Genomic DNA, 24,873 nt, shown 5'->3' with positions numbered 1-24,873 from the left:
GCCAGGAATGTAGCTCAGTGTAAAGTACTTGCCTAAGCATGTCAAACAAAAACAAGAATAATAATAAGGTTTGTTTCCAGTGCCGAGGGTTTGTAAACATTTTAGCCACTGTGAAAATAAGGATGAACTTTTCTAGAAATGCTGAAAATGGAGCTCTGGTAAGACTGGGGTACTTTTACTTTTGAGTTTACATTTGAAGAACTCAACACACCACAGAGGTTCTGTTGCCTTTAGCAGTTAAGAAATGGAGCCAGCCTCGATACCCATCCACAGATAGTTAAAGTATGCACATGTGCTCGTATGGATTTAATTCAGCCATATAAAGAAGATGAGCGATACAATATTTGGAGGGAAATGAGTGTAACTGGAGACCATTGTGTTAACCAGGGTAAGCCAGACACAAAAAGACAAATAACCAGTAATTTGGGCCCTCTGGAAGAGCAGAAAATGCTCTTAACTGCTGGGTCATCTTCAGCCACTCTTCTGGCTTGTTTGTTTGTTTTATGTATTTATTTTTGAGGTGAGGTCTAAACTACCTAGTTCTGGCTGACCTTGAGCATGCTTTGTAGACCAGTTTGACTTTGAATGCATGGAGATTCTCTGGCCTCTAATTCTGGGGTATTGGGATTAAAGCCATATGCTACCACAACCTGGCTCTTTTTTCTTTATTGTGGCTCTAGAATATCTAATGCTTTCCGTCCTCCACATCTACATAAACGTACACAAATAAAAACAGGCAGGTCCTCCATGAATTCAAAGCCAAACTAGTCTATACATTGGGCTCCCAGCATTTAGAAAGTGGAACCAAGAGGATTAGAGTGTAAGGCCACTTTTAGCTACATAAGGAATTTGAGGCCAACCTGGGTTACATAAGAACTTCTAACCCCAAAAAAAGACAGGGCCAGAAAGATGATGCTCAGCACTAAAGAACTCTTATTGCTTTTATTACTCAAGTTTGACTCTCAGCATCCACATGGCAGCTTATACCCAAGCCTGAACACACACACACACACACAGTACTCATACACATAGGAAAAAAAAATGCTTTTTTAAAGAGAGAAGGTGGGCAAAAATGCCTCAGTGGATAAACACACTTGTCACAAGCCTGATGACCTTGTTCAGTATTGGAACCACTCTATGCATGCTGTGGCACATGTACAAATACACAAACTCATACACAGTAAAAATAAATTTTGTTTTTTGGTTTTGGTTTTTCGAGACAGGGTTTCTCTGTATAGCCCTGGCTGTCCTGGAACTCACTCTAGACCAGGCTGGCCTGGAACTCAGAAATCCACCTGCCTCTGCCTCCCAAGTGCTGGGATTAAAGGCATGTGCCACCACCGCCCGGCAAAAATAGAATTTTAAAAGAAAGAAAATGTTCCTTAAAAAGTAATTCCAGGGCTGATGAGATGGCTCAGCGGGTAAGAGCACCCTACTGCTCTTCCGAAGGTACAGAGTTCAAATCCCAGCAACCACATGGTGGCTCACAACCATCCTGAACAAGATCTGACTCCCTCTTCTGGAGTGTCTCGGAACAGCTACAGTGTACTTACATATAATAAATAAATCTTTAAAAAAAAAAAAAAATAGTAATTCTGAGCGTGGTGGCGCACGCCTTTAATCCCAGCACTCGGGAGGCAGAGGCAGCCGGATTTCTGAGTTCGAGGCCAGCCTGGTCTACAAAGTGAGTACCAGGACAGCCAGGGACTCTATAGAGAAACCCTGTCTCGAAAAACCAAAAAAAAAATAATAATAATAATAATAATAATAACTCCAGTTGCTGGCTGTGGTGATTCACACCTTTAAACATAGCGTGGGAACAGGGGAGGTTGCGCAGAGGCTGGCGGATCTCTCGTAAGTTTATGGCCAGCCTGGTCTCCATAGGAATGTAGGGATAAAGAGTGAGACCCTGTCTCAAGAGAAAGGTGCTCCAGAGACTAGAGAGATGGTGTGGTGGATAAGAGCACTGGCTGTTCTTCTAGAAGACTTGGGTTTGATTCCCAGCACTCATAGCAGTTTACAACTGTTGGTAACTCCAGTTCTAGGCATCCAATGCCTTTTTCTGGCCTTCTTGGGCACCAGGAATGCATGTGGTGCATAGACATACATAAGGACAAAACACCCACCAACATACAAAATAAAAGCCTGTATCTAGCAAGGGGTAAACTTGTTGAAAAAAGTATTCCAGACTGAAGTTTCACTTACCTTCTTTTCCCCTTGAGAGTAACAGTGCATGCTCGCATGTTGGCATAAACTACAGATGGAAAGGCGGAATATACTTTTGTGTTCAGAGAGATTCCACAGCTCAAACACAGATGCTGGCTGGCTTAGAATGTTGTGTTAGGAAGAGCTTGTTTCCTTTCCTCTGCTGCTTGGCTTTGTTAAGCTGAGAATGATTCTGACATTAAAAATCCCTCTCTTTCCTGTTTCCTTTTATTACAGGATTTGCATCTGCACTGTTCTGGGACTGTCTGAATGCTTTGCTGTCTTAGACTGACAAATAGACCTGTTTGGTTTGGGGTTTTTTTTGTTTGGTTGGTTTTTGGGTTTTGTTTTCTCAGCTAGGCACTGCCTGTTTAGTCTAGATTCCTTTTAACTTCATATTTTAAAGTCTATCTGGTTCCCACCAGAGAGAGTGATAATATCTAATAAGCCTGCCTTGTTTTCATTATAATGTGGGTAGTTGTTCTTTTTAACCCCTCTAATCTGTGTTTCTGCAGGCTTGTCATCATTACTTCAGAGTGTTACTGCGAACCCTGTGCCAGCCAGTGAAGCTACTTCCCAGAACACCACACCCTCCCCTGCGAGCACCACAGGCTCTGCCGTAAAGGGGAGAAGTCTGCTCTCCAGTACCCAGTCTTTTATTTCCAAAAGCTTCAACTATTCTCCTAGTTCTTCAACTTCTGAAGTCTCTTCGACTTCCACAAGCAAGGCATCAGTTGGGCAGAGCCCAGTGCTCCCAAGCACTACGTTTAAATTACCATCCAGTTCTTTGGGATTTACAGGTACCCACAATCCTAGCCCTGCCGCCCCACCTACTGAAGCTGCCATGTGCCAATCCTCAGAGGTCTCCAAGCCAAAGCCAGAATCAGAATCCACCTCTCCAAGCCTGGAAATGAAGATCCACAACTTCTTGAAAGGTAATCCTGGTTTCAGTGGCTTAAACTTAAACATCCCGATCCTGAGCAGCTTGGGATCCAGTGCCCCATCAGAGGGCCATGCCTCAGATTTCCAGCGTGGTCCTACTAGCACTTCAGTTGACAGCATCGATGGAACTCCTGTTCGGGATGAACGGAGTGGGACACCCACCCAGGATGAGATGATGGATAAGCCCACATCCAGCAGCGTAGACACTATGTCCCTGCTGTCTAAGATCATCAGCCCCGGTTCCTCAACACCCAGTAGTACAAGGTCACCACCTCCTGGAAGAGATGAAAGCTACCCCCAAGAGCTCCCCAATTCTGCATCTACATATCGACCATTTGGCCTGGGCAGTGACTCTCCCTATAAGCAGCCTTCTGGTGGAGTTGAGAGGCCATCATCACTGATGGACTCCTCACAGGAAAAGCTCTTCCCAGACCCTTCCTTCCAGGCAGACGAGGACTACCGAGATTTTGAGTATTCAGGGCCTCCACCGTCTGCCATGATGAATCTAGAGAAGAAACCAGCCAAATCCATCCTGAAGTCAAGCAAGCTTTCTGATGCCACTGAGTACCAGCCAATCGTGTCTAGTTACAACCACAGGGCCCAAGAGTTTGGGGTCAAGTCTGCCTTCCCTCCATCTGTAAGGGCCCTCCTGGACTCTAGTGAGAACTGTGACCATCTCTCATCTCCCCCTGGGCTATTTGGTGCCTTCAGCATAAGAGGGAATGAACCTGGGTCTGAGCGGTCACCATCACCAAGTAAAAATGATTCATTTTTCACCCCTGACTCCAACCACAGTGGCCTGTCTCAGTCTACTGCTGGGCATCTCACGTTGCCACAGACACAATACCCAGACTCTCCTCACTCAGTCCCACATCGTTCCGTTTTCTCTTCACAGAGTACCCTTGCCGCTCCAGCGGGCCACCCACCCACAGCAGGCGTGGAAAAAGTCCTGGCCTCCACGATTTCCACCACATCGACGATTGAGTTTAAGAATATGCTTAAAAACGCCTCACGCAAGCCCTCAGATGATAAGCATTTTGGCCAGACCCCCAACAAGGGTACTTCAAGTGATGGTGTCGGTCTGTCAAACCTCACCCAGCCCAGCTTGCCCACCACTGACCAACAACAGGAAGAACACTATCGAATAGAAACTCGTGTTTCCTCCTCCTGTTTAGACTTGCCTGACAGCACAGAAGAAAAGGGGGCCCCTATAGAAACTCTAGGGTATCATAACGCAGCTAATAGGAGGATGTCTGGGGAGCCAATACAGACCGTAGAGTCTATACGAGTTCCTGGGAAGGGGAATAGAGGACATGGGCGCGAGGTGTCAAGAGTGGGTTGGTTTGATCTGAGCACACCAGGCAGCTCTTTTGACAATGGTCCCTCAAGTGCCTCTGAGTTGGCATCCCTTGGGGGTGGGGGCAGCGGAGGCCTCACTGGCTTTAAGACAACGCCGTACAAGGAGCGGGCACCCCAATTTCAGGAGAGTGTCACCAGCTTTCGTTCCAACAGTTTCAATTCAACATTTGAGCATCATCTCCCCCCATCCCCCTTGGAACATGGGGCACCCTTCCAGAGAGAGCCAGTGGGGCCGTCATCTGCCCCACCTGCCCCTCCTAAGGATCATGGTGGTATCTTCTCTCGAGAGGCACCCACTCATCTGCCCTCTGTGGATCTTTCGAACCCCTTTACAAAGGAGGCATCTCTGGCCCACACTGGCCCACCACCTCCTCCTGGAGAGCACAGCGGAGTCCCTTTCCCTCCACCCCCCCCTCCTCCACCTCCGGGGGAACTTAGCAGTGGAGGGACTGGTGTCCCCTTTGCTACTCCAGCCCCGCCTCCACCCCCTGTTGACCACTCTGGGGTTGTACCTTTCCCAACTCCACCACTGCCAGAGCATGGAGTGACTGGGGCTGTGGCAGTTTTTCCCAAGGACCATAGTTCCCTCCTTCAAGGGACCATGGCTGAGCATTTTGGGGTGCTCACAGGACCCAGGGACCTCAATGGCCCTGGTCTTAGCCGTGCACGAGAGAGCCTGAGCCTGCCTTCCCATCCTCTGGAGCACCTGGGCCCAGCCCTTGGAGGAGGTGGGGGAGGCAACGCCAGCAGCAGTGTTCTTCCCTTGGGTCCCGCACACAGAGACGCCATCGGCCGGAGTGGTATGATTTTACGGAGTCCCCGGCCAGACTTTCGGCCTAGGGAAGCTTTTCTCGGCAGAGACCCATTCCACAGTTTAAAGAGACCCAGGCCACCTTTTGTTAGAGGCCCTCCGTTCTTTGCACCAAAACGCCCATTCTTCCCTCCCAGGTACTGATGGAAATCTGGGGAAGGCATTTTGAACAGTCTAGAGAGCATTGGAAGTAGCAGTTTGGGTTTTTGTTTAAATTTGTTTTTCCTTTCTTGATATTTTTTTTTTTTTTTTTTTAATGTTTCTTTTTTTATTGTTTATTAATTTTGTATATATTTTTTTTTTTTTTGCTTTGCTTTGTGTTTTTGTTTTTTTAATGAAGGGCCTTCCTTCCAAATTCAGAAAGCATACATGGTAACAATTTGCTATTTATCCAGTCCTCTCTCCACACTTAGGGCCTTTCCCAAGTTGTTTGTATTTTTTCTTTAAAATACACACACACACAAGTAAACATAACCAAAGCCACATTATTTGGCTGGGGGGGGGGGGAACAGTATTTCATCCCATCTATGAGAGATCACTTACATTCGAAATAAAACTTCGGTCAGTACAGGTAATAACGTGCAATGTTGGGGTGTTCTTTGGGTCTTGGCCTTGCTGGTGGTCACTAGGAGGAGCCCTGTCCCCTTCCCTCTCCAGCTAAGCAGCTCCTGAAACCTGCTCAGCTCCCCCCCCCCCTTTGTATTTTCTACTCTGCAGAAGACCCAGAGTTTGCAGAGGGAGACGTGGGTAGTCTGGGGCCTGTCGGGTTTATTTGCTTTATTCTAAAGGCGTGGAAACCGAGTGCTTTCCTCTTTGCTTTTTTAAGCAGCCTCATCTGAACTGTTACTAGGCAGTGACTCTGAGGCAGTGTGAACTTCATTGTGTGCAGTAAAAAGTCTTCTCTTGCTGGATGTGGTAAGACACACAACTCCAGCACTGGGAGGCAGGGACAAGAGAATGGCAAGTGTGAGGCCAGCTTGGGCTATATAGTGGAATTTTATCTTAAAAGGAAAGAAAAGTTTCTTGTTGAAAGAAAAAGGTGAATATAATAATTCCAAGGTTAAAGTGGGAAATGATCACAATATGTAAAGCCTAGGGACAGACCATTCAGTGGTGCTATGTGACCAACTGTCCTTTGTAAACAAGGAAAAGGCAAACATTTTGATGGTTCTCTGTATCTATTCTAAGCCCTTGTCTGCTTTCCCTTACTTTTTCTCCCTCAGTTATTCTGACTAAATTGATAATGAATGTAGGTAAAATGTTGAAGTAGACACTATGGTGCCTAACTGGTGGTTTTCAGCAAACATTAACTATTAGAGAAAGGGAAATATTTTGTCTTTATAGTTTCTTTCTACTCTCACCCATCTCAGTTCTGTATTCATCCTGTTCTTGCTGTTTCAGAGGCAATTGGATGGTACCCTTACATGATACTATAGAATCATGTAAGTATAGAATACTTACATGATTCTATGTAGGTGTGTCTTAGAAGCAGGTGGGTACTGCTGGCCCTGTCTTTACTGAGAAAGCAGCGTCCTGAGGAATCCGTGTTGGCCCTCAGCAAATAGCATCTTGGTGTTTTCAGTGCCCACCTCTCACCCCATGTCAACTGCTAGTTGCCTGAGTCATTGCTGTGGAGGGGAGAGCTTTCTTCCCTGCATTAAAAGGTTTGTTTGTGTTTCTGCATCGAATCCCTAAGGGGAAGACAATCGCGGTACTTGGAGTGCTTCTGTCTTTGTATCTGGGAAGCAGACACTGCACACTAGGTTTTCTGGTAGTGTGTTGCACCGGGGCACAAGCTGAGGACCTCCCAGCTAGGTGTGCTGCACCAGTGTGTTGAGTTTTTGAAGGAATTCCAGCAAGTTCACACAGAACTCTATGGAGGTAAAGGAGTGCTTTGGATTCCTCGGTGGGGTGGGTATTGAATGGAGGGGAGGGCGGCCTGTGGTCAAAGACAATCCTCTATCTCAGAGCAAACCACTTTTTTTTTTTCCTGAAGAAAGGCTGTTTGGCCCAGCCCAGGAGCTGTGATCTGTGTGAGGTACAGCAAGATATCCTCATAATTCACATCCGGTTTGATCCAGTTCTCCTTTCCTCTCTGCCCTATAGATCTCCTCACAAAAATGCATGATATCATGACCTCTTGTTTGGGGTTGGGTATAGCGTAGCAAAGCAAGGGAAATATAGTTATATATTGAGTCTTATGACATTTGTTTAGTAAAAAAAAAAAAAAGTATCAAAGAGGGGGGGGGGGGGCGGGGAAATTGTGACTTTCAGAATTGATTTTTTTTTTTTCAGAAATTAAGTGGGGGTATTTTTCAGTCTAGAATAAAAGAATGTGAATTCTTTCTACTGCTCTTATTTAAACTTAAATCTACTGTTTACTTGAAAAGGCTCTCTGACCATTTGATTTTCTAAGAAAGCAGGGAAGTGTCAGGAATGTGGCTTCTGAAAGGTTGACGCAGGATAAGTGTCTAAGGAAGCACGGTGGCCGCCACGAGACAGGGGCTTTGTACAGTTCAGGGGCGGGCTCTTCAGGGCTTGGGGTCTGTGGGAGAGGGTTTGTTTTGTTTTTGCCACAAGATCTTCAGTGTGTTTGTTTCAGGGTGGAAGTGGGGGTTATATGAAGCTGTCAGATATTTTAAGGAAATCTTCCTACAACAGTAAATGAAGACAACTGTATATATGTGATATAGTGAAACAAAAGACATTCTGGTATTCATAAAGATAAAACAAGGATTTTATTCTTCCTGTGTCTGTGATTTAAACTCGCTTCCATACTCTGACTTTTGTATTTCACCCTAAGTTTAAAAATAAATAAACAAGATATTTTTTAAAGAATGCACAACATAGTGTGTCTTAGCAAGGACATGAGTCATATGAAGCAGAGTGAGTAGTTGTCACTAAGGCCCTTGATACTCACTGTAAAAACACAAAGAGTTCCATGAATAGTCTAATTACCACACAGAAGTACCACGGTGATGCTATGTCAAATAGGATCCTGAAGGATTTTCTGAGAGTTGATTCAGCTTAGATGGGAGCTCCCTCCTTGCAACTCTCTGCCTTCCTGGTGTCAACAGAACTTGGTTTGATTCCTGGGAAGATATCATGAGCAGACTAGCACCTTTCTCCTCTCTGAACCCAGAAACCTTGTTTATGAGAAGTGTGGTATGGCAGGCTGGTCTCGACCATGTGAGTAGGCTCAGCTTTCTTACTGCAGAGTACCCACTCAGTCCTAATATTACCTGTTGATGGAGTTAGGCCTCAGCTGTTAGTTTTTGAAGCGGCTGTAAATTAATGCTCCTCCCCCACCACCTTCATATTTTTAACTGGTGGGGTTACCTGTTAAAAATTTTTTTTAAAAAGTAGATATGTTGGATTGATATTCTCACGTGTTCAGTGTGAAAAACAAGTACATGCTTTAGAGGCAACAATAGTGAAATCTTTTTGGAATGTGTATTAATATCATTTAATAAAATAACTAGTTCTAAAGGTTTGACATTGTTCTTTGAGATTGGGGCTTTGACCAAGGGCCCTTGGCTTTTCTGGTAAGTGCAAGCAAAAGCGACTTCTCTTCTCCAGGAGCCAAAACTGCAGCATTGTAACACAGACCTATGGTTAGAGATACTAAATTTTCTCCGTTGAAGATGCATCATGGCTATCCAGGGCCAAAGGTGAAACAGGCTACAGGATGGAGAAAGAGAAGCTGGGGACAGCCCTGAAGATGCCACTAGACTGCCTTTCCACCTGAGGGTATGTGGGAAGGACAAAAGGTGGTACGTGTGGGCACACATACCTGAGGCACATGTGCCACAGACCCCCACCCCCACCTCATATGTTTTCTTCATAGCCACTTGAACTTACCTCTCCCAGCTTCTTGGGAAAAAAAAATGTCTCCAATACTTTGTTTTCCAGCTTAATAAAATATGGTTTTGTTTGTTGCGTGGTTAACTTTTCCCCTCTCACATTGGCCTTTGCCATCTGTCCTCTTGACTTGTATATTTGTGTCGCTGAAGTCTAGCTGAGCCTCTAAGATCCTCATGGCCTCTTGGGTTTGGTTTGGTTTTGTTTTGTTTTGTTTTGTTTTTTTGATCTTCTATATTGTCATGGGTGGGATGAGACCATGGTGCTCTGGGGGTGGTCGCTATATACTATGTATATAATTGTGTTTTCCAAATACTGTACAATCGTGAACCAAGGGGGAAAAAGGTTTTCATTTTAACACCTGACTGCCAAGCCCCCTACCGTTGAAGTACATCCTTAGCCTTTAGGGAACATTTTTAAAGTAATCAGAATTGGAGGGAATGTGTGGAAATGGGTCCTTCTGGTCAGCTATCCATATCTGTCCTTGATCACATGCTGGTGTTTGATGTCACGCAGAAGCCGTGCTTAGCTCTTCTCTCTTGCTACATCCTTTTTCATGACCCAATGAGACTTAATAAATGGAATGTCGGCTTAAAAGGATCACAAGGGATAATCACTACATCTGGGCCAGGCCTGGGTCACTGGCAGGGTAGAAGACTGAATAGCAGCTCTGAGTTCATGGAGTTCCATGTGTCACAAGATCTCAGAAATGGCAGCATTCTGGGGGACACACCCAACTTCTAGAGTGTACTACTATAGAAACAATGGAATCTGGCTCCCCTTTTCTTCCCTGGCTCCACTTCAAAGTTCAGTACCTGGCTTGACAGCTCTACCTTTGAAAGAGCACCAATTTTTAGACTTCTTCATTGGCTTCTACTCCCCACTCCCAGGTTTTATTCAAGCCAGTCTTCCACAGCAGGAATGAGTTACCTCCTCTTGTGTGTAGACTTAGTAATGCCATCAGAATGGGTTTGGGGGTATTAGGGTGTTTCTCATACTTGCTTATGAGTAACTAGAGACAAGTCTGGTCAGTTGCCGTTCACAATTGCTAAGGAATAACTCACGGAGGCTGTGGACATGAGACTTCTAGAAGGTCACCTGTAAGAGCCATCTCTAAAGTAAACAACCTGTTCTGTGTAGAAGGGGAGAACATGACTTGAAGAAGTGTGATTTTTTTTAAAAAAAAATGACATCAGAGTTACTTGTGGAAAGAGAACTTTTTTTTCCCTTAGCCACAAAGTTGGGGTTGGGAGGGCAGGCTAATTCATTGTAGAGCATTTGCTTAGCATATAAAAGGCCCCAGTTGATTCCTTAACACTAGAAAACAAGACTGGAATTTATTTAGACGTAATTATAGTTACCTTGGGGGAGGGGGACAAAGGGGATTGGGTTGTGATTTGTTTTGTTTTTTTGTGCTTGGGATTGAACTCTCGACCTCATACATATTAAGCACTGTATCCCAGCCCCTCCTGGTTTTCTCTTTGTTTTCCTCGTCCCTTTGTTCTCACCTCGGCTGGAAAATAACAATATGGGTGGAGGCACTAGTGACAACTGAGAAAGAAAAGCCACATCTGTTCTTGTTTGACTCAAAAGGATGCTAGCTAGCCCAGTCCACCCTGGACTTGTAGGTTCATGGCAAACCAAATGTTTTCAGTCTTTTTTCTTTTCTATCTCTTGTATCCTGTTGTATTTTTAAGATGCTCAAGTCCTTTGTCAACTGGTCTGTGGAAAAGAACGGATCTGATGCTTCCTATATTTTTCTTGGGGTATCTATGAGAATGAGAAGACATTGACAGCATTCACTCATTCCCCCTTTCATGTGCTAGAGCCCTGGGCCCCTACATGAGAGTCCTGTAAAGCAACTGGCCCCATGTTAGAACTTACACAGGCAATACTGAAGAGCCTTTTAAACCTGAATTACCAGCACGTCTTATGGACTGGAGCTCTAAGAGTGGCAGAGTTATCATTTTTGAGACACTGAGCACCAGTGTCCCTTGGAAAAAGTGGCAAAGATTTTTTACATTTTGGGTGCTAGTAAGCAGAATTTGCTTCTAATAGCTAAAATGGGTTTGGGACTGTGTACTGATCCCGATAAATGAAAAGTATTCATTGGAGATAGCTTCAAGTAGTTTAAACCTATAAAATTAATACCTTAACCAAAACCTTGACCAAGTGAGGATGCCTGGTCTAAAAGTAGAAAAAACCCGAGAAGGTGCTTTATTTTATGTTAATTAAGGATTTGGGACACACTTTATTGATTTCCTTATCCTTCTGTGCACCTCGTTTACTCACTGCCTGTAGCCAGTCTGTAGAAACAAGTAGGGAAGCACCACATTTCTTGACTTTCTTGAAAGTACTTCACTCTAAAAGTCCTATGGCCACAGGTGTCTAGTCCATGTGCTAAAGGAAGGAAAAGGAAAGATGCACGTTAGCAAGCATGACCCATTATGATTATCTGGCCTTAGAGAGGTGATGTGTCTCTGAGCAACACAGGCTGTGGCTTTGGACAGTCTAGGACTTGGCCTTGACATCTTTTTCCGGGGCTTAAAGGGAGCATAAGAACACTATTGACAGTTGTTCTGGGAATAAGATAGAATTGTGAAATAGTGCCACATGTCAGGATCCTGGCAGGCAAGAGTGGGGTGAGCAAGAAAGTTTGCAGAGGTGTTTTCCAGGTAGACTAAAAGATTAATACCTCCTGAAGCCAAAGCATGTACAAGGAGAACAAGTATGCATTGGCCTTAGATGCCTGGCTTACTACAGTGGAATAACACAACATTCCTTCTTCCACTGCAGGTTGCATGATGTGGTGGCTGATTCAGTCAGTATTAGCCCAGTGCACTGCACATAGTAAGTGTTAAAGGATTGGTGTAAGAAGCAGTCATTCCAGGGCGGTATCCCCTGTGACCCTAACAAAAGGCCACTGTAGAATAATTGTTAAAACTGTGTCAAAAAAATCTCTTGAAGTTTCCAGTCATTACATGATCAGTACATATTTAACATATATTTATTGAGCACCTCCGGTAGTTTGTTGTCTGCAGTATGATGCTACCCTGCCTCTGTTATAGTGCCACAAGAAAATCTAGGTCTGCCATTGCCATTCTTTCTGAATGCTACTTAAAATGCTGCACTCTGACCACAAGAACACACACACAAAATCTTCCTCCCCACAGCCTTGTCTCTTTCTTTGTATTTCAGGATGTCTAACATATCAGAAGATGGAGACCCAGAGTGGCCTATGACTCAAGTCCCTCCTCAGGCAGAACGAACATTGGGCCTCTTTGGAAGCCTAGGTTAAGCAGCTTGTTCTGACAACTCTTCCACAAGACCCCATGATCCCATCACCACTGCAGTCTGGGAACCAACTAAGTGTCCCCAACCCCCAGGTGAGGGACTAATTGAGCCTTCACAGGTGATAATAAGTTCATTTCCCTTTATGATTCTCCACACATCTGACCGTGTTTCTGTTTTTACTGTGTAAAGCTAATATGGCTAGCCCTGGTTTAATGGAGAGGGATCAAAGAAAGGATAAAGAAAGGTGAAGGCTGGGGTGCTGAGGAGAGACAGAGGCTTATTTAAGGAACAGAGAACAAGATGTTGGATGTCTCTAAGATGGTCAGAGAGTCTATTGGAAGTAAACTGTGGAAAGAACAAGGTATGCTGGAAGAGTGCACACTTCAGTTTCATCATGTTTTTTACCTTAAACTATCTTCTGTGATTTTTTAAATTCCACATCTGAGACCTGTAAGATGGCTCAGCAGATAACGGGCACTTTCTACCCAAGCCTGGCAACGTGACTTTGACCCCTAAGACCCATGTAAGGTGAAAGGACAGAACTGGCCTCGGAAAGGCAGCATCTGACCGACAAAGTGCCGCCCACGCCTTTAAAGACTCCATACACACACAATAATGATTGATTGATTAAACTCCACGTCTGTGATATTAAGAGGTCTCTAAAGTCCCTCCACCACGACTGCAAAGGAATGGCCAACAAAATAGTCCTAGAGTTTTTACATTCAGTGGTAATAACAGTGTCTCGCAAGCCAGGCAGTGGGGGCACACACCTTTAATTCCAGCACTTGGAAGGCAGAGGCAGGTGAATTTCTGAGTTCGAGGCCAGCCTGGTCTACAGAGTGAGTTCCAGGACAGCCTGGCAGGGAAAAAAAAACGAAAACAACAAAAAAGTGTCTGGTTGCTGGTGCTAATTATCATATACCAAGCACCAAGATGAGCAACTACACAAGATAAACCTTCAGAACTGGAATATAGATTTTGTGTGTGTGTGTGTGTTTCGAGACAGGGTTTCTCTGTGTAGCCCTGGCTGTCCTGGAACTCACTTTGTAGACCAGGCTAGCCTCGAACTCAGAAATCCGCCTGCCTCTGCCTCCCGAGTGCTGGGATTAAAGGCGTGCGCCACCACGCCCAGCAGATTTTTATTATTGTTTTATAGATAAAGTCGAGATTACATAAAGTTTATTTTTTAAAAAACTACTTGATTAATGCCAGATCCAGGATTTACACTAGATGTTTAGTTCCAGTGTCTGCACTTGTTTCTTGCCAGCTTTAAGGATGTTTAATAAATTTTATAGCCGGGCGTGGTGGCACATGCCTTTAATCCCAGCACTCGGGAGGCAGAGGCAGGCAGATTTCTGAGTTCGAGGCCAGCCTGGTCTACAGAGTGAGTTCCAGGACAGCCAGGGCTACACAGAGAAACCCTGTCTCGAAAAACCAAAAAAAAAAAAAATTATAATTAAAGAAAAATAACTAACTTCCACTTCCTGTTTTTCTCTCATTCTTGCCCCCAGGAGGTATGTCCCTGGCCTCAAAATTGGACGCCTTCTTGTCACTTTGGGAACCCAGATTGCAGGAGTGTGTGCAACAGCTTCCACTTTCCGGCCAACCGGAACCTTTCCCAGAGCGGCTGCTGCTGTGTGGGTCGTGCCTCAGCGGAGTTCCTGGGGGTGGTGCCCGGTGGAATGGCGGCTACGTTATCCAATAGGAAGGGATATTATTGGCTTAGAAGCCAATGGGGAGCCTAATGAGGAAGAAGCGGCGACCTGAGCATGGAGGTACCGACTTGAGGCAGCATGGGTCTCTGTCTGAGGTGGCGCCGGCTCGGGTTCCCACTCCCAGAGGTCCGCCGCTGCGAGCTCCACACTGTACGTGAGGTACGCCAAGCTCCCAACCATCTAGCCCAGCAGAGTCCAAGGGGGCAGGCTGTCCAGCCTCTCCCGGACCCTGCTGGCCCGCTCGGAAATGTGCGGTCCCTTTGAATCCCCAATTTAAGACCTAGAGTCACCCAGTTCCCACCTTAAAACCAATGCTTCTTAAACACCCATGACCCCTACCACCCCCATTCCGGAGTAGTGGAAATAAGCCCGCGATACCTCCTAACGTGCCTTTCCCTTCAGGCCTCTGCACCGACTCCTCCACATTGGTTGGCAGAACGATTTGGCCTTTTTGAGGAGCTATGGACCGCTCACGTGAAAAAGTTAGCAAGTATGACACAGAAGAAAGCCCGGGCTATTAAGATATCACTTCCTGAAGGCCAGAAGGTAGATGCTGTTGCATGGAACACAACCCCTTACCAACTGGCCCATCAAATCAGGTATCAAGCCAGCTTCTACCTACAAGAATTATCTTTCTGTCCTTTTCTGCACCCGGTCAGAAAAAGAAAGCATCTTTTTGTTTACGTTTCTCTATAGTTTTCCGAGACAGGGTTTCTCTATGTAGCCCTGGCTGTCCTGGAACTCACTCTGTAGACCAGGCTGGCCTCGAGCTCAGAAATCCCTTGCCTCTGCCTCCCAAGTGCTGGGATTAAAGGATTGTGCCACCACTGTCTAGCTACATTTTTCTTTTTCTTTGTTTTCCATCAGAAAGGTGTAGTCTTTGGGCAGGGAGGAGGTTAGGGTTGGGATCAGTCAGTCATTTAATTGATTGCCACACAAGCATAAGGACCTGAGATCTGAATTTGATCTTGCAATCCATATAGTGGAATAAAACTGACTCCTAAAAATTGTCCTCTGACACCCCCCCACACACACTGTAGCATGTATACCCAACCCATAAATAAATGAAATAAGTTTCAGGTTAAAAATAAAAAGGGTTCAATGAGAGCCGGACGTGGTGGCGCACGCCTTTAACCCCATCATTCGGGAGGCAGAGGCAGGCGGATTTCTGAGTTCAAGGCCAGCCTGGTCTACAAAGCGAGTTCCAGGACAGCCAGGGCAATACAGAGAAACCCTGTCTCGAAAAACCAAAAAAAAAAAAAAAAAAAAAAAAAAGGGTGTAATGACATGTGCTTGTAATCCCAGAACTGGATAGGCAGAGACAGGCAGATCCCTGCATTATCTGGCCAACCAGCCTAGCCTGCTGGCGATGCTCTTTGCCAGAGAAAGACCCTCTTCTAAAGGCATGATTGTTGACTCCCGAGGAAGAATGCACACCTATTCCCCCAGAAAAGCATCTTATTAAAAGAAAAAAAAAATTTTTTTTTTTTGGCTGGGTGTGGTGGTGAATCCCAGAATTCATTGGCAGAGGCAGGTGGGTCTCTGAATACAAGGCCAGCCTGGTAAATCACCTTCAGTTCCAGGACAGCCCAGGCTGTCTCCTAAATAAATAAATAAGATTTAATTTTTTTTTACATTTGTGTGTGTGTGTGTGTGTGTGTACACAGACATCCTTGTCCAAATGCTCACATGAGTGCCCCTACACATCCACACAAACGGAAGCTCAGTGTTCATGTGGAGGTCAAACAACACCTTTTGGGAGTAAGTTATCTCCCTCCACTGTATGGATTCCAGGGACTGAACTCAGTTCATCATGCTTGAGAGCGAGCACCCATAACAGCTCACAAACATTTCCCAACTTTGAGCTGTACTGATGTGTTTGCCTCCACTTCCTGGGTTCTCAGGTTATAGGTATGTACCACCATTTCTAGTTTATATAATGCTGGGAGTGAAATCCAGGGGTGGTGGTTTTTTTGTTTGTTTTTTTTTGTTTTGTTTTTTCGAGACAGGGTTTCTCTGTGTAGCCCTGGCTGTCCTGGCACTAACTCTGTAGACCAGGCTGTCCTTGAACTCAGAAATTCGCCTGCCTCTGCCTCCCAAGTGCTGGGATTAAAGGCGTGCGCCACCACGCCCAGCTGTGGTGTTGTTTTTAATTTAACGTGTTGAGGACAATTTTATTTTAGTTTAAATTAAAACTTTCATGGCAGGCATGCTGTAAATCTCAGCAGCTGCCCTGAATAGAACAAGGAGAGAAGAGGATCAAGCCGTGCTGGTTTAAGTTATGGAGGTCAAAAAAAGGAAAGAGGGCAAGAAACAGTGTGCCTTTGTAACTCTGGCCACAGAGGAGTGCTGATAGCCAGCCACACCTTATGGTGGCTTACAGAGCAAAGCTGCTCCTCTACACTAGGACTGTGCTCCACACTCCCTCTACTGAGACTGCCTCACTCCAGCCTGGCCTTGAATTTAGGAAAACCCTCCTGCTTAGGCCTCCCATGTGCTGAGATTGCAGGTGTGAGCCCCTATAGCCCTTCTTGCCAAGTATGGTGCTATAGGCCTGCAATCTTAGCATTCAGAAAGTGGAGGTCAAAGATTCAGAATTCAGGGCCAGCCTGGGCCAAACAGCAAGACCTGTCTTTAAAATAGAGGGTAGGATGGGGGCTTTTTCCCCTGGATTTGTCTTTATAGTTTCAGAATTTCTGCCCTTCCCAGTGGATACATTTGGAAAAGAAATAGGTCTTTACTGCTCTGGAAACTTATTTCCACTTGGCAAATTAGAGTTGCTGAGAAGTCAACCTCCTGCCCTGCGGATTGTTACACTGTCTTCAATCCCACTACCCTCCTCCTGCTACAGTGTAACACTGGCTGATACTGCAGTGGCTGCAGAAGTAAATGGAGAACTTTACGATCTGGACAGACCCTTGGAGACAGATTGTCACCTCAGATTTCTGACATTTGATTCTCCAGAGGGCAAAGCGGTAAGTTTCTCCCATATGGTGAGCACAGTGCCTAATTATCTGAGTGATCTTTAAACAGGAAAATTTAATTGTTCTTTTGCTTCACTTTCTCAATTCAAAAGTGGGAAGCAGACTTATCACAGAACCTGGAAAGCCCTCATGAAGGCTTTTATTTAGCATTGGTCTACGAATCAAATACCTTGTGTGCTAGTGAAAGGGAGAGAAAAGGCTGAGAAACAGGATAACGTCCCTATTCAACCTCTTCGTGCACACAGTGTAAGTCACCCATGATGTTTGCTCAGTTATCATGGGTTCCATAACTGAACACAAACCCAGGGGCCATCCGCTTTGTTTGTTATTAGAGTCCAGAAAAATGTATTTATCAATCTAAATGTGACTGGTGAACCAACCCAAGAATAGTTCCATCCCAGCAGATCCCAGGAACGGAAAATAATGGCACTAAGCAAAACAGACTGCTGGGACAGCTACTGGGCGGGGCCCCGGTGTGTAGCAACAACACACACACAGCAGTATCAACAGCAGCAAAACCAGAAGTCTAACGAACTGAGGGTTGGTTTTGTTGTTCTGTTTTGGTTTGGGTTTGGGGGGGGGGTCTTTTGGGGGGGGGTTCGAGACAGGGTTTCTCTGTGTAGCCCTTGGCTGTCCTGGAACTCACTCTGTAGACCAGACTGGCCTTGAACTCAGAAATTTGCCTGCCTCTTACTCCCGAGGGCTGGGATTAAAGGCGTGTGCCACCACGCCCGGCTCTGTTTTGTTTTTTCAAGACAGTGTCTGGCTATGTAGGCCAAGTTCAGGCTCCAGCCAGAGCTTTCCCTCTAGCCAGCACACCAGGTAGGAACCACATGTTTTATACGTGGTATACACTGAAGCCCTGAAGCTTACAGGAGCAGCAAAGGCCACCGACCTGGCCTCCTGGTCTAGGAAACACTGAGGATGTGTAGGGGGGACCCACACTGCCACCCAGTAGCAGAAGAAACAATACTGACCCTCTGCTTTCTGTAAATGTTTTTTATTTGGAGCTGGAGAGATGATTCAGCAGTTAAGAGCACTAGCTGTTCCTCTAGATAACCAGGATTCAATTCCCAGCACCACACAGTTCCAGGAAATTCATGACAGCAGGCATGCATGTGGTGCACATACCTGTGCAGGAAGGCACAATCACAATACCTATATATACACGTGTGTGTGTGTGTGTGTGTGTGTGTGTGTGTGTCTGCATGTATTATGTGTTTACATGCATGCCTGGTGCCTGTAGAGTCTACAGGAGGGGGTCAGATCCCAGGAAATCAGAGTTATAGGTGGTTGTAAGCTACCTGATTCAGGTACTCGGAACCAAAACTGGGTCCTCTGCAAGAACAAGTGTTCTTAACCATTGGTCCATCTCACCAGCCCCCATTTAAAACAACTTTTTACTATTTGTAGAACTCATCCCGGTTCTGTGGCAGTCTTAATGCCAGCATCCCAGCTTTGCCAGCAGCCTCTCTGAGGAAAGCATTAGAGCTGGTACCTGACCTCGTTCTTGTGAATGCAGGTCTTCTGGCACTCTAGTGCCCACATGCTGGGGGCAGCAGCTGAGCGACTACTGGGTGCTGTTCTCTGCCGGGGTCCAAGTACAGAATCCGGCTTTTACCATGATTTCTTCCTGGGGAAAGAACGGTGAGCAGTCCAAAAAAAAGGAGACTGGTTCTGGGGTGGTTTCTAGGGTCTTGGTTTAGAGGAGAGGCAAAGAGAGCTAGGCACCAAACAGGAACTTCCACCCCTTCTCCAGTGTGTGTCTCCTGACTGCCGAAACTCACCTTTTCTGGTCTTCCTGAATTCAAATGTTACCTCACCCTCATTACTCTTGTCCATCCGGCAGTCCTCTCTCAACAGGCCCTCCCTCCCTCTCTTTCTCATTTTGTAGCCCAGGCTGTTGTTGAACTCCTGACCCTCCTGTCTTGCCTATAGAGTACTTGCCGAGGATGAGCAAGACCCTGAGTTCAATCTCCAGCACCACGCACAGAGAAAATCTACACTTGCTTTCCTAGTTATGTTTTCTCTAAGTTTGCCTTTGCCAGTAATTACAGATTTGTCAAAGGTCAGGACTTTACGCCCTAGCTAGCACGTCATCACTCAGGGGTTGTCTCTGAAGAAGCAAGCTAGCAAACTCCCTTTTCCAGGACAGTCCGGAGCACAGAGTTGCCCATTTTAGAGCGGATTTGCCAGGAGCTCATAGCTGCTGCACAGCCGTTCCGAAGGCTCGAGGCTTCCCGGGATCAGCTTCGCCAGCTCTTCAAGGTGAACTGGCAGTGTGTAAGAGGAACTTGGTAAGGCTTGAAGGAAAGGGTGATACCCAGGGCATCCTAGCGCCTTCACGGTCCCTGTCTGCCTTCTTCCAGGATAACCACTTTAAGCTTCGTCTGATCGAGGAGAAAGTGACAGGCCCAACGGCAACAGTGTATGGGTGAGCCTTGTCAAGAGGGAAGGACGCAGGGGCACTCTGAGGAGGCCACACCTGGGGTAAAGGAAGGGTGACGGCAGATGAACCATACTGCTCCAGAAAAAGAAATGGGAGGAGGGGTTTGTTTTTGTTTGCCATTGTTCTGTCAGCAAGACAGTTCTCTCCTCAACACCTCTTCTGTCAGCTGAAGCCCTGAAAGGGAGGAGAAAGGGAAACAAGAGAACCTGGGAACCTCCTCTCAGGTGTGGCATGTCGGTTCACTGGTTCACCTCCTCTTAGGTGTGGCATGTCAGTTGACCTGTGCCGGGGCCCCCATCTTCGGCACGCTGGACAGATTGGAGCACTGAAGCTGCTCACGGTGAGTAGTGGGGTTAGGGTCAGGGTGGTACTCCCGTTACCACAGGGGGAAGCTAGAGACTGGAGAGGGTGGTCCTCTCTCTCCTAGCCCCTTCTCTGTTCTCATGGCTGATGAGGGAATCTAGGAGAAAGAGGATTTTCTCCATTCTGAAATCTCAAGGTTTCATGGGGGGTACTGAGCTTCAAGGTAGGTTCTGGAGCCCCTGCCAGAGTCCAGAATTCAATTTAGACTCTGTAGTCTGGGTCTACATTAAGGGAAATAAAGCAAGAGACTGTGAACAGGCTAGACAGGGTCATGTGGGGTTGGTGACACTGTTTGACAGATACTAGGGAAAGCTGTGACCAAGGCACGGGCACGTCTTCCCTGAAAGTGCTGTTCCTAGACTTTGTGTTACTGGATGAGATGGAAGCTAGCAAGAGACAGGTGTATGTGTAGAAAACAACCTCCTGAAAAGGCAACATCTGCAGTCTGACTCTGCCACTAACGAGGTATGCGGCTTTGGCCAAATCGGCTTACTGCTGTTTGTGTCTGTAGATCAAGACTGACTATTCCTGTAGCACTGGTAAAGCCACGCCATAGAAACAAAGCCAGCAGCTCAGACAAGAGTGCTTAAGGGAAAGGCTATAATTTGTCAGTTTGTTCAAGGCAGGCATGTTGCCTGTGATCCCAACACTTGGGAAATGGAGTCATAAGACGAGGAGTTCACGTTATCTTTGAGTGATTACATCAAGTTGAGGTCAACTTTGACTGTTTGAGACCCTGTCTTAAAACATCAGCAAAGGTTCTTAGTTAAATTGGGTTTTTTTGGTTGGTTTTTGGGTTTTGGTTTTTCAAAACAGGATTCCCCTGTGTAGCCCTGGCTGTCCTGGAATTTGCTTTGTAGACCAGGCTGACCTCAAACTCACAGAGATCCAACTGCCTCGGCCAAGTGCTGGGGTTAAAGGCATTCACCTCCAAACCCAGCTCTTACTAAAACTCTTAAAAGAGCAAGCAGAGGCATTTGAATGTCATGTAGCTAGGAGTAGTATGTAGTGTGGAAGATTGGCTTTCCCAGCAGCTGTATGGAATATTGATAATTTGACCATAGTTTAGTTTTTCTCCTAACAAGTCATTAGGAGGTAGAACTAAACATAAGAGGACAAGGGTGCAGTGGGCGGTGAGAATGTAGAGAAAAAGATGGCTGTATGACATTATAACTAATGCATACATACATACATACATACATACATACATACATACATACATACATGGGGTACATAAAAGACATGATCCAGGTAAGATGCAATCCTGTGGGTATTGGTAGTAGGAAAAGTAATGAGATGAACTGATCTTCATATGCATCCATACATGTAAAACATGATCCAGGCAGCCCGAGGAGGAACATGCAGTCCTACTGGTACTGATGGCAGGAAAAGTAATGAGATGAACTGATCTTCAAGTGGTGACCTCTGAGCTGAGAGTATCAGAGAGTTGACGGGGGGGGGGGGGGCGGTGTCTCTGGTCTGCTTCATCTTGCCTTGACTCCCTCTGCCCTCACAGAACTCCTCAGCCTTGTGGAGGTCCTCGGGAGCACCTGAGACACTGCAGAGGGTATCAGGAATTTCTTTCCCCAAGGCAGAGTTACTGAGGAATTGGGAAGCTCGGAGAGAAGAAGCAGAGTTAAGAGACCACAGACGCATTGGGAAGGTACAGAGTACAGAAGAGTGGGGAAGAGGGTGGTGGCGGGCGAGGGCAAGGGAATGTGAGCTGCTCTTCTGTTGGGTTTTTATCTTGACTTTTGTTTCAGTTTTAATTTTTTTTTTTTAGACAGGTCTCATGTAGACTGGGCTGGCTTCCTGCTATAGCTAAGAATGACCCAAACCTTGACCTTCCTCCTCTGCCTCCCAAATACTGAGACTAAAGGTTCAAACAACCACACCTGGTGGAAGAGTGTGATTGTAATCTGCCAGAAGCTTCGGTCAGAGGGAGTAGCTCTGTCATTTGCTTCTATAGTTCCAAAGCCCTCCCCCACTTGAGTGACAGGTCACATTCTTTCCCCAGGAACAGGAGCTCTTCTTCTTCCATGAACTGAGCCCTGGGAGCTGTTTTTTCTTGCCACGAGGGACAAGAGTCTATAATGCCCTGGTGGCTTTCATCAGGGTAAGGAGGGCATGAGTCTAGGGGAAAGGGATGGAGCCAAGGTGTTTGAGTTTGGCTCAAGCCCACAGGCATGTGCCTAGAGTCCCAGCGCCAAGAGGCTACAAGAGAAGGGTCATGAGTTTGAGGACAGCCTGGGTCACATAGTAGGATCTTGTCTCAAAGGGAGAAGGCATAGGGAGTGAGAGCAGAGCCGTGTAGAGGCCTGGTGACTTTTAACCAGGCGCTCCTGCTGTGTGCTCTGAAGCAGCTCAGAGACTTGGTCGGCATGGTATTTAATAGTTTGTGGCTTTGGTCAGCATGGTCTGAGCCCCCAGAGAATCACAAAGCTTTTATCTCCTCTCTTTCCAGTTACATTTGACATTTGATGTCTGTGTCCACCTTTGCAGGCTGAGTATGCCCGCCGTGGTTTCTCAGAGGTGAAAACTCCCACGCTGTTTTCTACAAAACTCTGGGAACAGTCAGGGCACTGGGAGCATTATAGGGCAGATATGTTTTCCCTGAAGCCCCCAGGCACTGATGGTGTCGACAACTCCCAGAATGGCCATCCTGCCAGGTGCCCCAAAGACACACTTGCTCTAAAGCCCATGAATTGCCCTGCACACTGGTGAGTTGGGGGTCAGGAGGCCTGCTCCTCCTGGGCTGGGATACAGGTCACCAAAAGTAAAGTAATAGAAAGTACTTTGGAGCTGGGCGAGGTGGCCCACGCCTTTATTCCCAGTCTTCTAGGCAGAGGCAAGCAGATTTCTGAGTTTGAAGCCAGCCTGGTCTACAAAGCTAGTTCTAGGATAGTTAAGGCTACAAAGAGAAACCCTGTCTCAAAAAAACAGAGAGGGAAGAAGGAAGGGAGGGAGGGAGGGAACAAACTTTGGAAACAATATTGAGGCATCTAATTTGGGCCTTGAATCAACATCCAGTATATTCAAGTTTAGCCAAGTGAATTTTGGGAAATTATTCTATTTCTTGGGCATTTGTGTTCTTAAGTAATGTCAAGGCTCTGTACCCATCTCATAGTATGGACAGTAAATGGTGTGACTAATAATTTAACTCTTTTTTTTTTTTTTTCCTCTAGACAGGGTCTCATTATGTAGCCCTGGCTGGTCCCAGACTCACTACATAGACCAGGCTGGCCTCAAACTCTTAAGGAGAGCATGCTGACAGGGGGAGGGTGACAGCTAGGATTGCAGAGAAAGTGGGTACTCAGTGTTAGGCATGGTGGCACACAGCTGTAATCTCAGAACTGAGGAGGCAAAGGCAAAAAGATGATGAGTTTGAGACCAGCCTAAGCTACACAGCAAGTTCTAGGTCAGCCAAGGCTGCATACTAAGGCCAGGGCTCATTTTCGCTATGGCCCTGAATCTGTTTTTATCCCAACCTCAGCCTGATGTTTGCCCACCGGCCCAGATCCTGGCGGGAACTGCCTGTGCGACTGGCTGATTTCGGAGTCCTACATCGGGCTGAGGCCTCTGGCAGTCTGGGAGGATTAACGCGGCTGTGGCGCTTCCAGCAGGACGATGCTCACATCTTCTGTGCACCCCATCAGGTGGTTTTCCATGTTCATTAAAAGTGTCAACTTCCCTGGCGTGGTGGCACACGCCTTTAATCCCAGCACTCGGGAGGCAGAGGCAGGCAGATTTCTGAGTTCGAGGCCAGCTTGGTCTACAAAGTGAGTTCCTGGACAGCTAGGGCTACACAGAGAAACCCTATCTTGGAAAACAAAAAAAACAAAACAAAACAAAAATGTCAACTTTCTTTGCCTTTTTTTTTTTTAAAGACAGGGTCTTGTGTAGTCCAGGCTGGCCTCAAATGTACTTCATAATGGAGGATAACCTTGAATTTATGGTCTTTCTGCCTCACCTCCTGAGCAATGAGATTTCTGGTGTGTGCTACCATGCCTGGCGTATACAGTGCTAGAAATCAAACCCAGGACTTCATGCGTGCTAGACAGCTTTATCCACAGGCCCCAGTTGCCTTCTTTATACTGTAGTATAGCTGCCCCTCTAGTTTTCCCCTATTTTCCCCCCAAGCCACCCATCCCTTCTGATTTCTAGTTGGCATACAGCTAACATCCCGACTTCCTGTCTCCAGCTGGAAGCAGAGATCCGGGGCTGCCTTGATTTTCTCCGGTGTGTTTACTCGGTTCTTGGTTTTTCCTTCCACCTGGCTTTATCTACCCGACCACCTGGCTTCCTAGGGGAGCCTCGCCTATGGGACCAGGCTGAGCAGGTAAGTGAAAGAGAGGGAAGCAAGGCAGATAAGCCCATCCCTAGGGCAGAGCAGGGGTCTGTAGCGAGGTCTTCAGAAAGCATAAGCTGCAGGTCTTAGCGTTCACAGCCGGCAGGTTACCCTGCTCATTAGTTTCCTGACATGTTCCTCTCATCTTGTTCCCTTGAAGGTCCTACAGCAAGCCTTGGAGGAGTTTGGAGAACCCTGGGACCTCAACCCTGGAGATGGGGCTTTCTATGGGCCTAAGGCAAGCTGGAACCACACTTGAGAGTTGTATTTAGTTATCTTGCTTTATTAAGTTGTATCTACAAAAAATTGCTTTAAAACTTGTGTAGGAGCCAGGCAGTGGTGGCATATACCCTTAATTCAGCACTTGGGAGACAGGCAGAGGCAGAGACAGATCTCTAAGTTCAAAGCCAGCCTGGTCTCAAAAAAAAAAAAAAAATTAAGATTTTATCTAGAAGCCAGCCTGGTCTACAAAGTGAGTTCCAGTTCAACCAGGGCTATACAGAGAAACCCTGTCTCGAAAAACCAAAAAAAAAAAAAAAAAA

At 46.3% G+C, this 24,873-nt stretch overlaps 2 protein-coding genes across 9 annotated transcripts in view; both read left to right on the top strand.

Annotated features, from left to right (window-relative positions):
- The window catches only part of Rprd2 (regulation of nuclear pre-mRNA domain containing 2), a 65,296-nt gene extending 51,284 nt beyond the window's left edge, over positions 1–14,012 (top strand). For 2 of the 7 annotated variants that reach the window (XR_003843676.1, XR_003843675.1), the window contains 3 exons: positions 2,721–5,454; positions 12,377–12,564; positions 13,984–14,012. Coding sequence is in view for 5 of the 7 variants with exons in the window: in XM_029537241.1 (XP_029393101.1) it covers positions 2,721–5,454; positions 12,377–12,476 (2,834 nt within the window). In the remaining 2 variants the exon portion in view is untranslated. Of the gene's footprint in view, positions 1–2,720; positions 5,567–12,376; positions 12,605–13,983 lie in introns of those variants that run through there. The other 5 variants (XM_021195402.2, XM_021195401.2, XM_029537241.1 and 2 more) reach the window with 4 other exon arrangements.
- Positions 14,013–14,127: 115 nt separating this feature from the next.
- Positions 14,128–24,873, top strand: part of Tars2 (threonyl-tRNA synthetase 2, mitochondrial) — a 17,401-nt gene continuing 6,655 nt past the window's right edge. Inside the window, exons 1-13 of one of the 2 annotated variants that reach the window (XM_021195596.1) lie at positions 14,128–14,346; positions 14,590–14,786; positions 17,039–17,162; positions 18,694–18,818; positions 19,322–19,439; positions 19,541–19,605; positions 19,882–19,960; positions 21,500–21,646; positions 22,001–22,099; positions 22,486–22,703; positions 23,477–23,639; positions 24,185–24,322; positions 24,492–24,569. In XM_021195596.1, the coding sequence (XP_021051255.1) occupies positions 14,266–14,346; positions 14,590–14,786; positions 17,039–17,162; positions 18,694–18,818; positions 19,322–19,439; positions 19,541–19,605; positions 19,882–19,960; positions 21,500–21,646; positions 22,001–22,099; positions 22,486–22,703; positions 23,477–23,639; positions 24,185–24,322; positions 24,492–24,569 (1,632 nt within the window). In that variant the 5' untranslated portion in view covers positions 14,128–14,265. The remainder of the gene's footprint in view (positions 14,347–14,589; positions 14,787–17,038; positions 17,163–18,693; positions 18,819–19,321; positions 19,440–19,540; positions 19,606–19,881; positions 19,961–21,499; positions 21,647–22,000; positions 22,100–22,485; positions 22,704–23,476; positions 23,640–24,184; positions 24,323–24,491; positions 24,570–24,873) is intronic. The other variant, XM_029537815.1, reaches the window with a different exon arrangement.

This window comes from Mus pahari, chromosome 4 (assembly GCF_900095145.1).
Source record: "Mus pahari chromosome 4, PAHARI_EIJ_v1.1, whole genome shotgun sequence".
Taxonomy (NCBI): Eukaryota; Metazoa; Chordata; class Mammalia; order Rodentia; family Muridae; genus Mus; species Mus pahari.
Note: the sequence above shows the minus strand (reverse complement) of the source record. Positions and strands in the feature narration are given on the sequence as shown.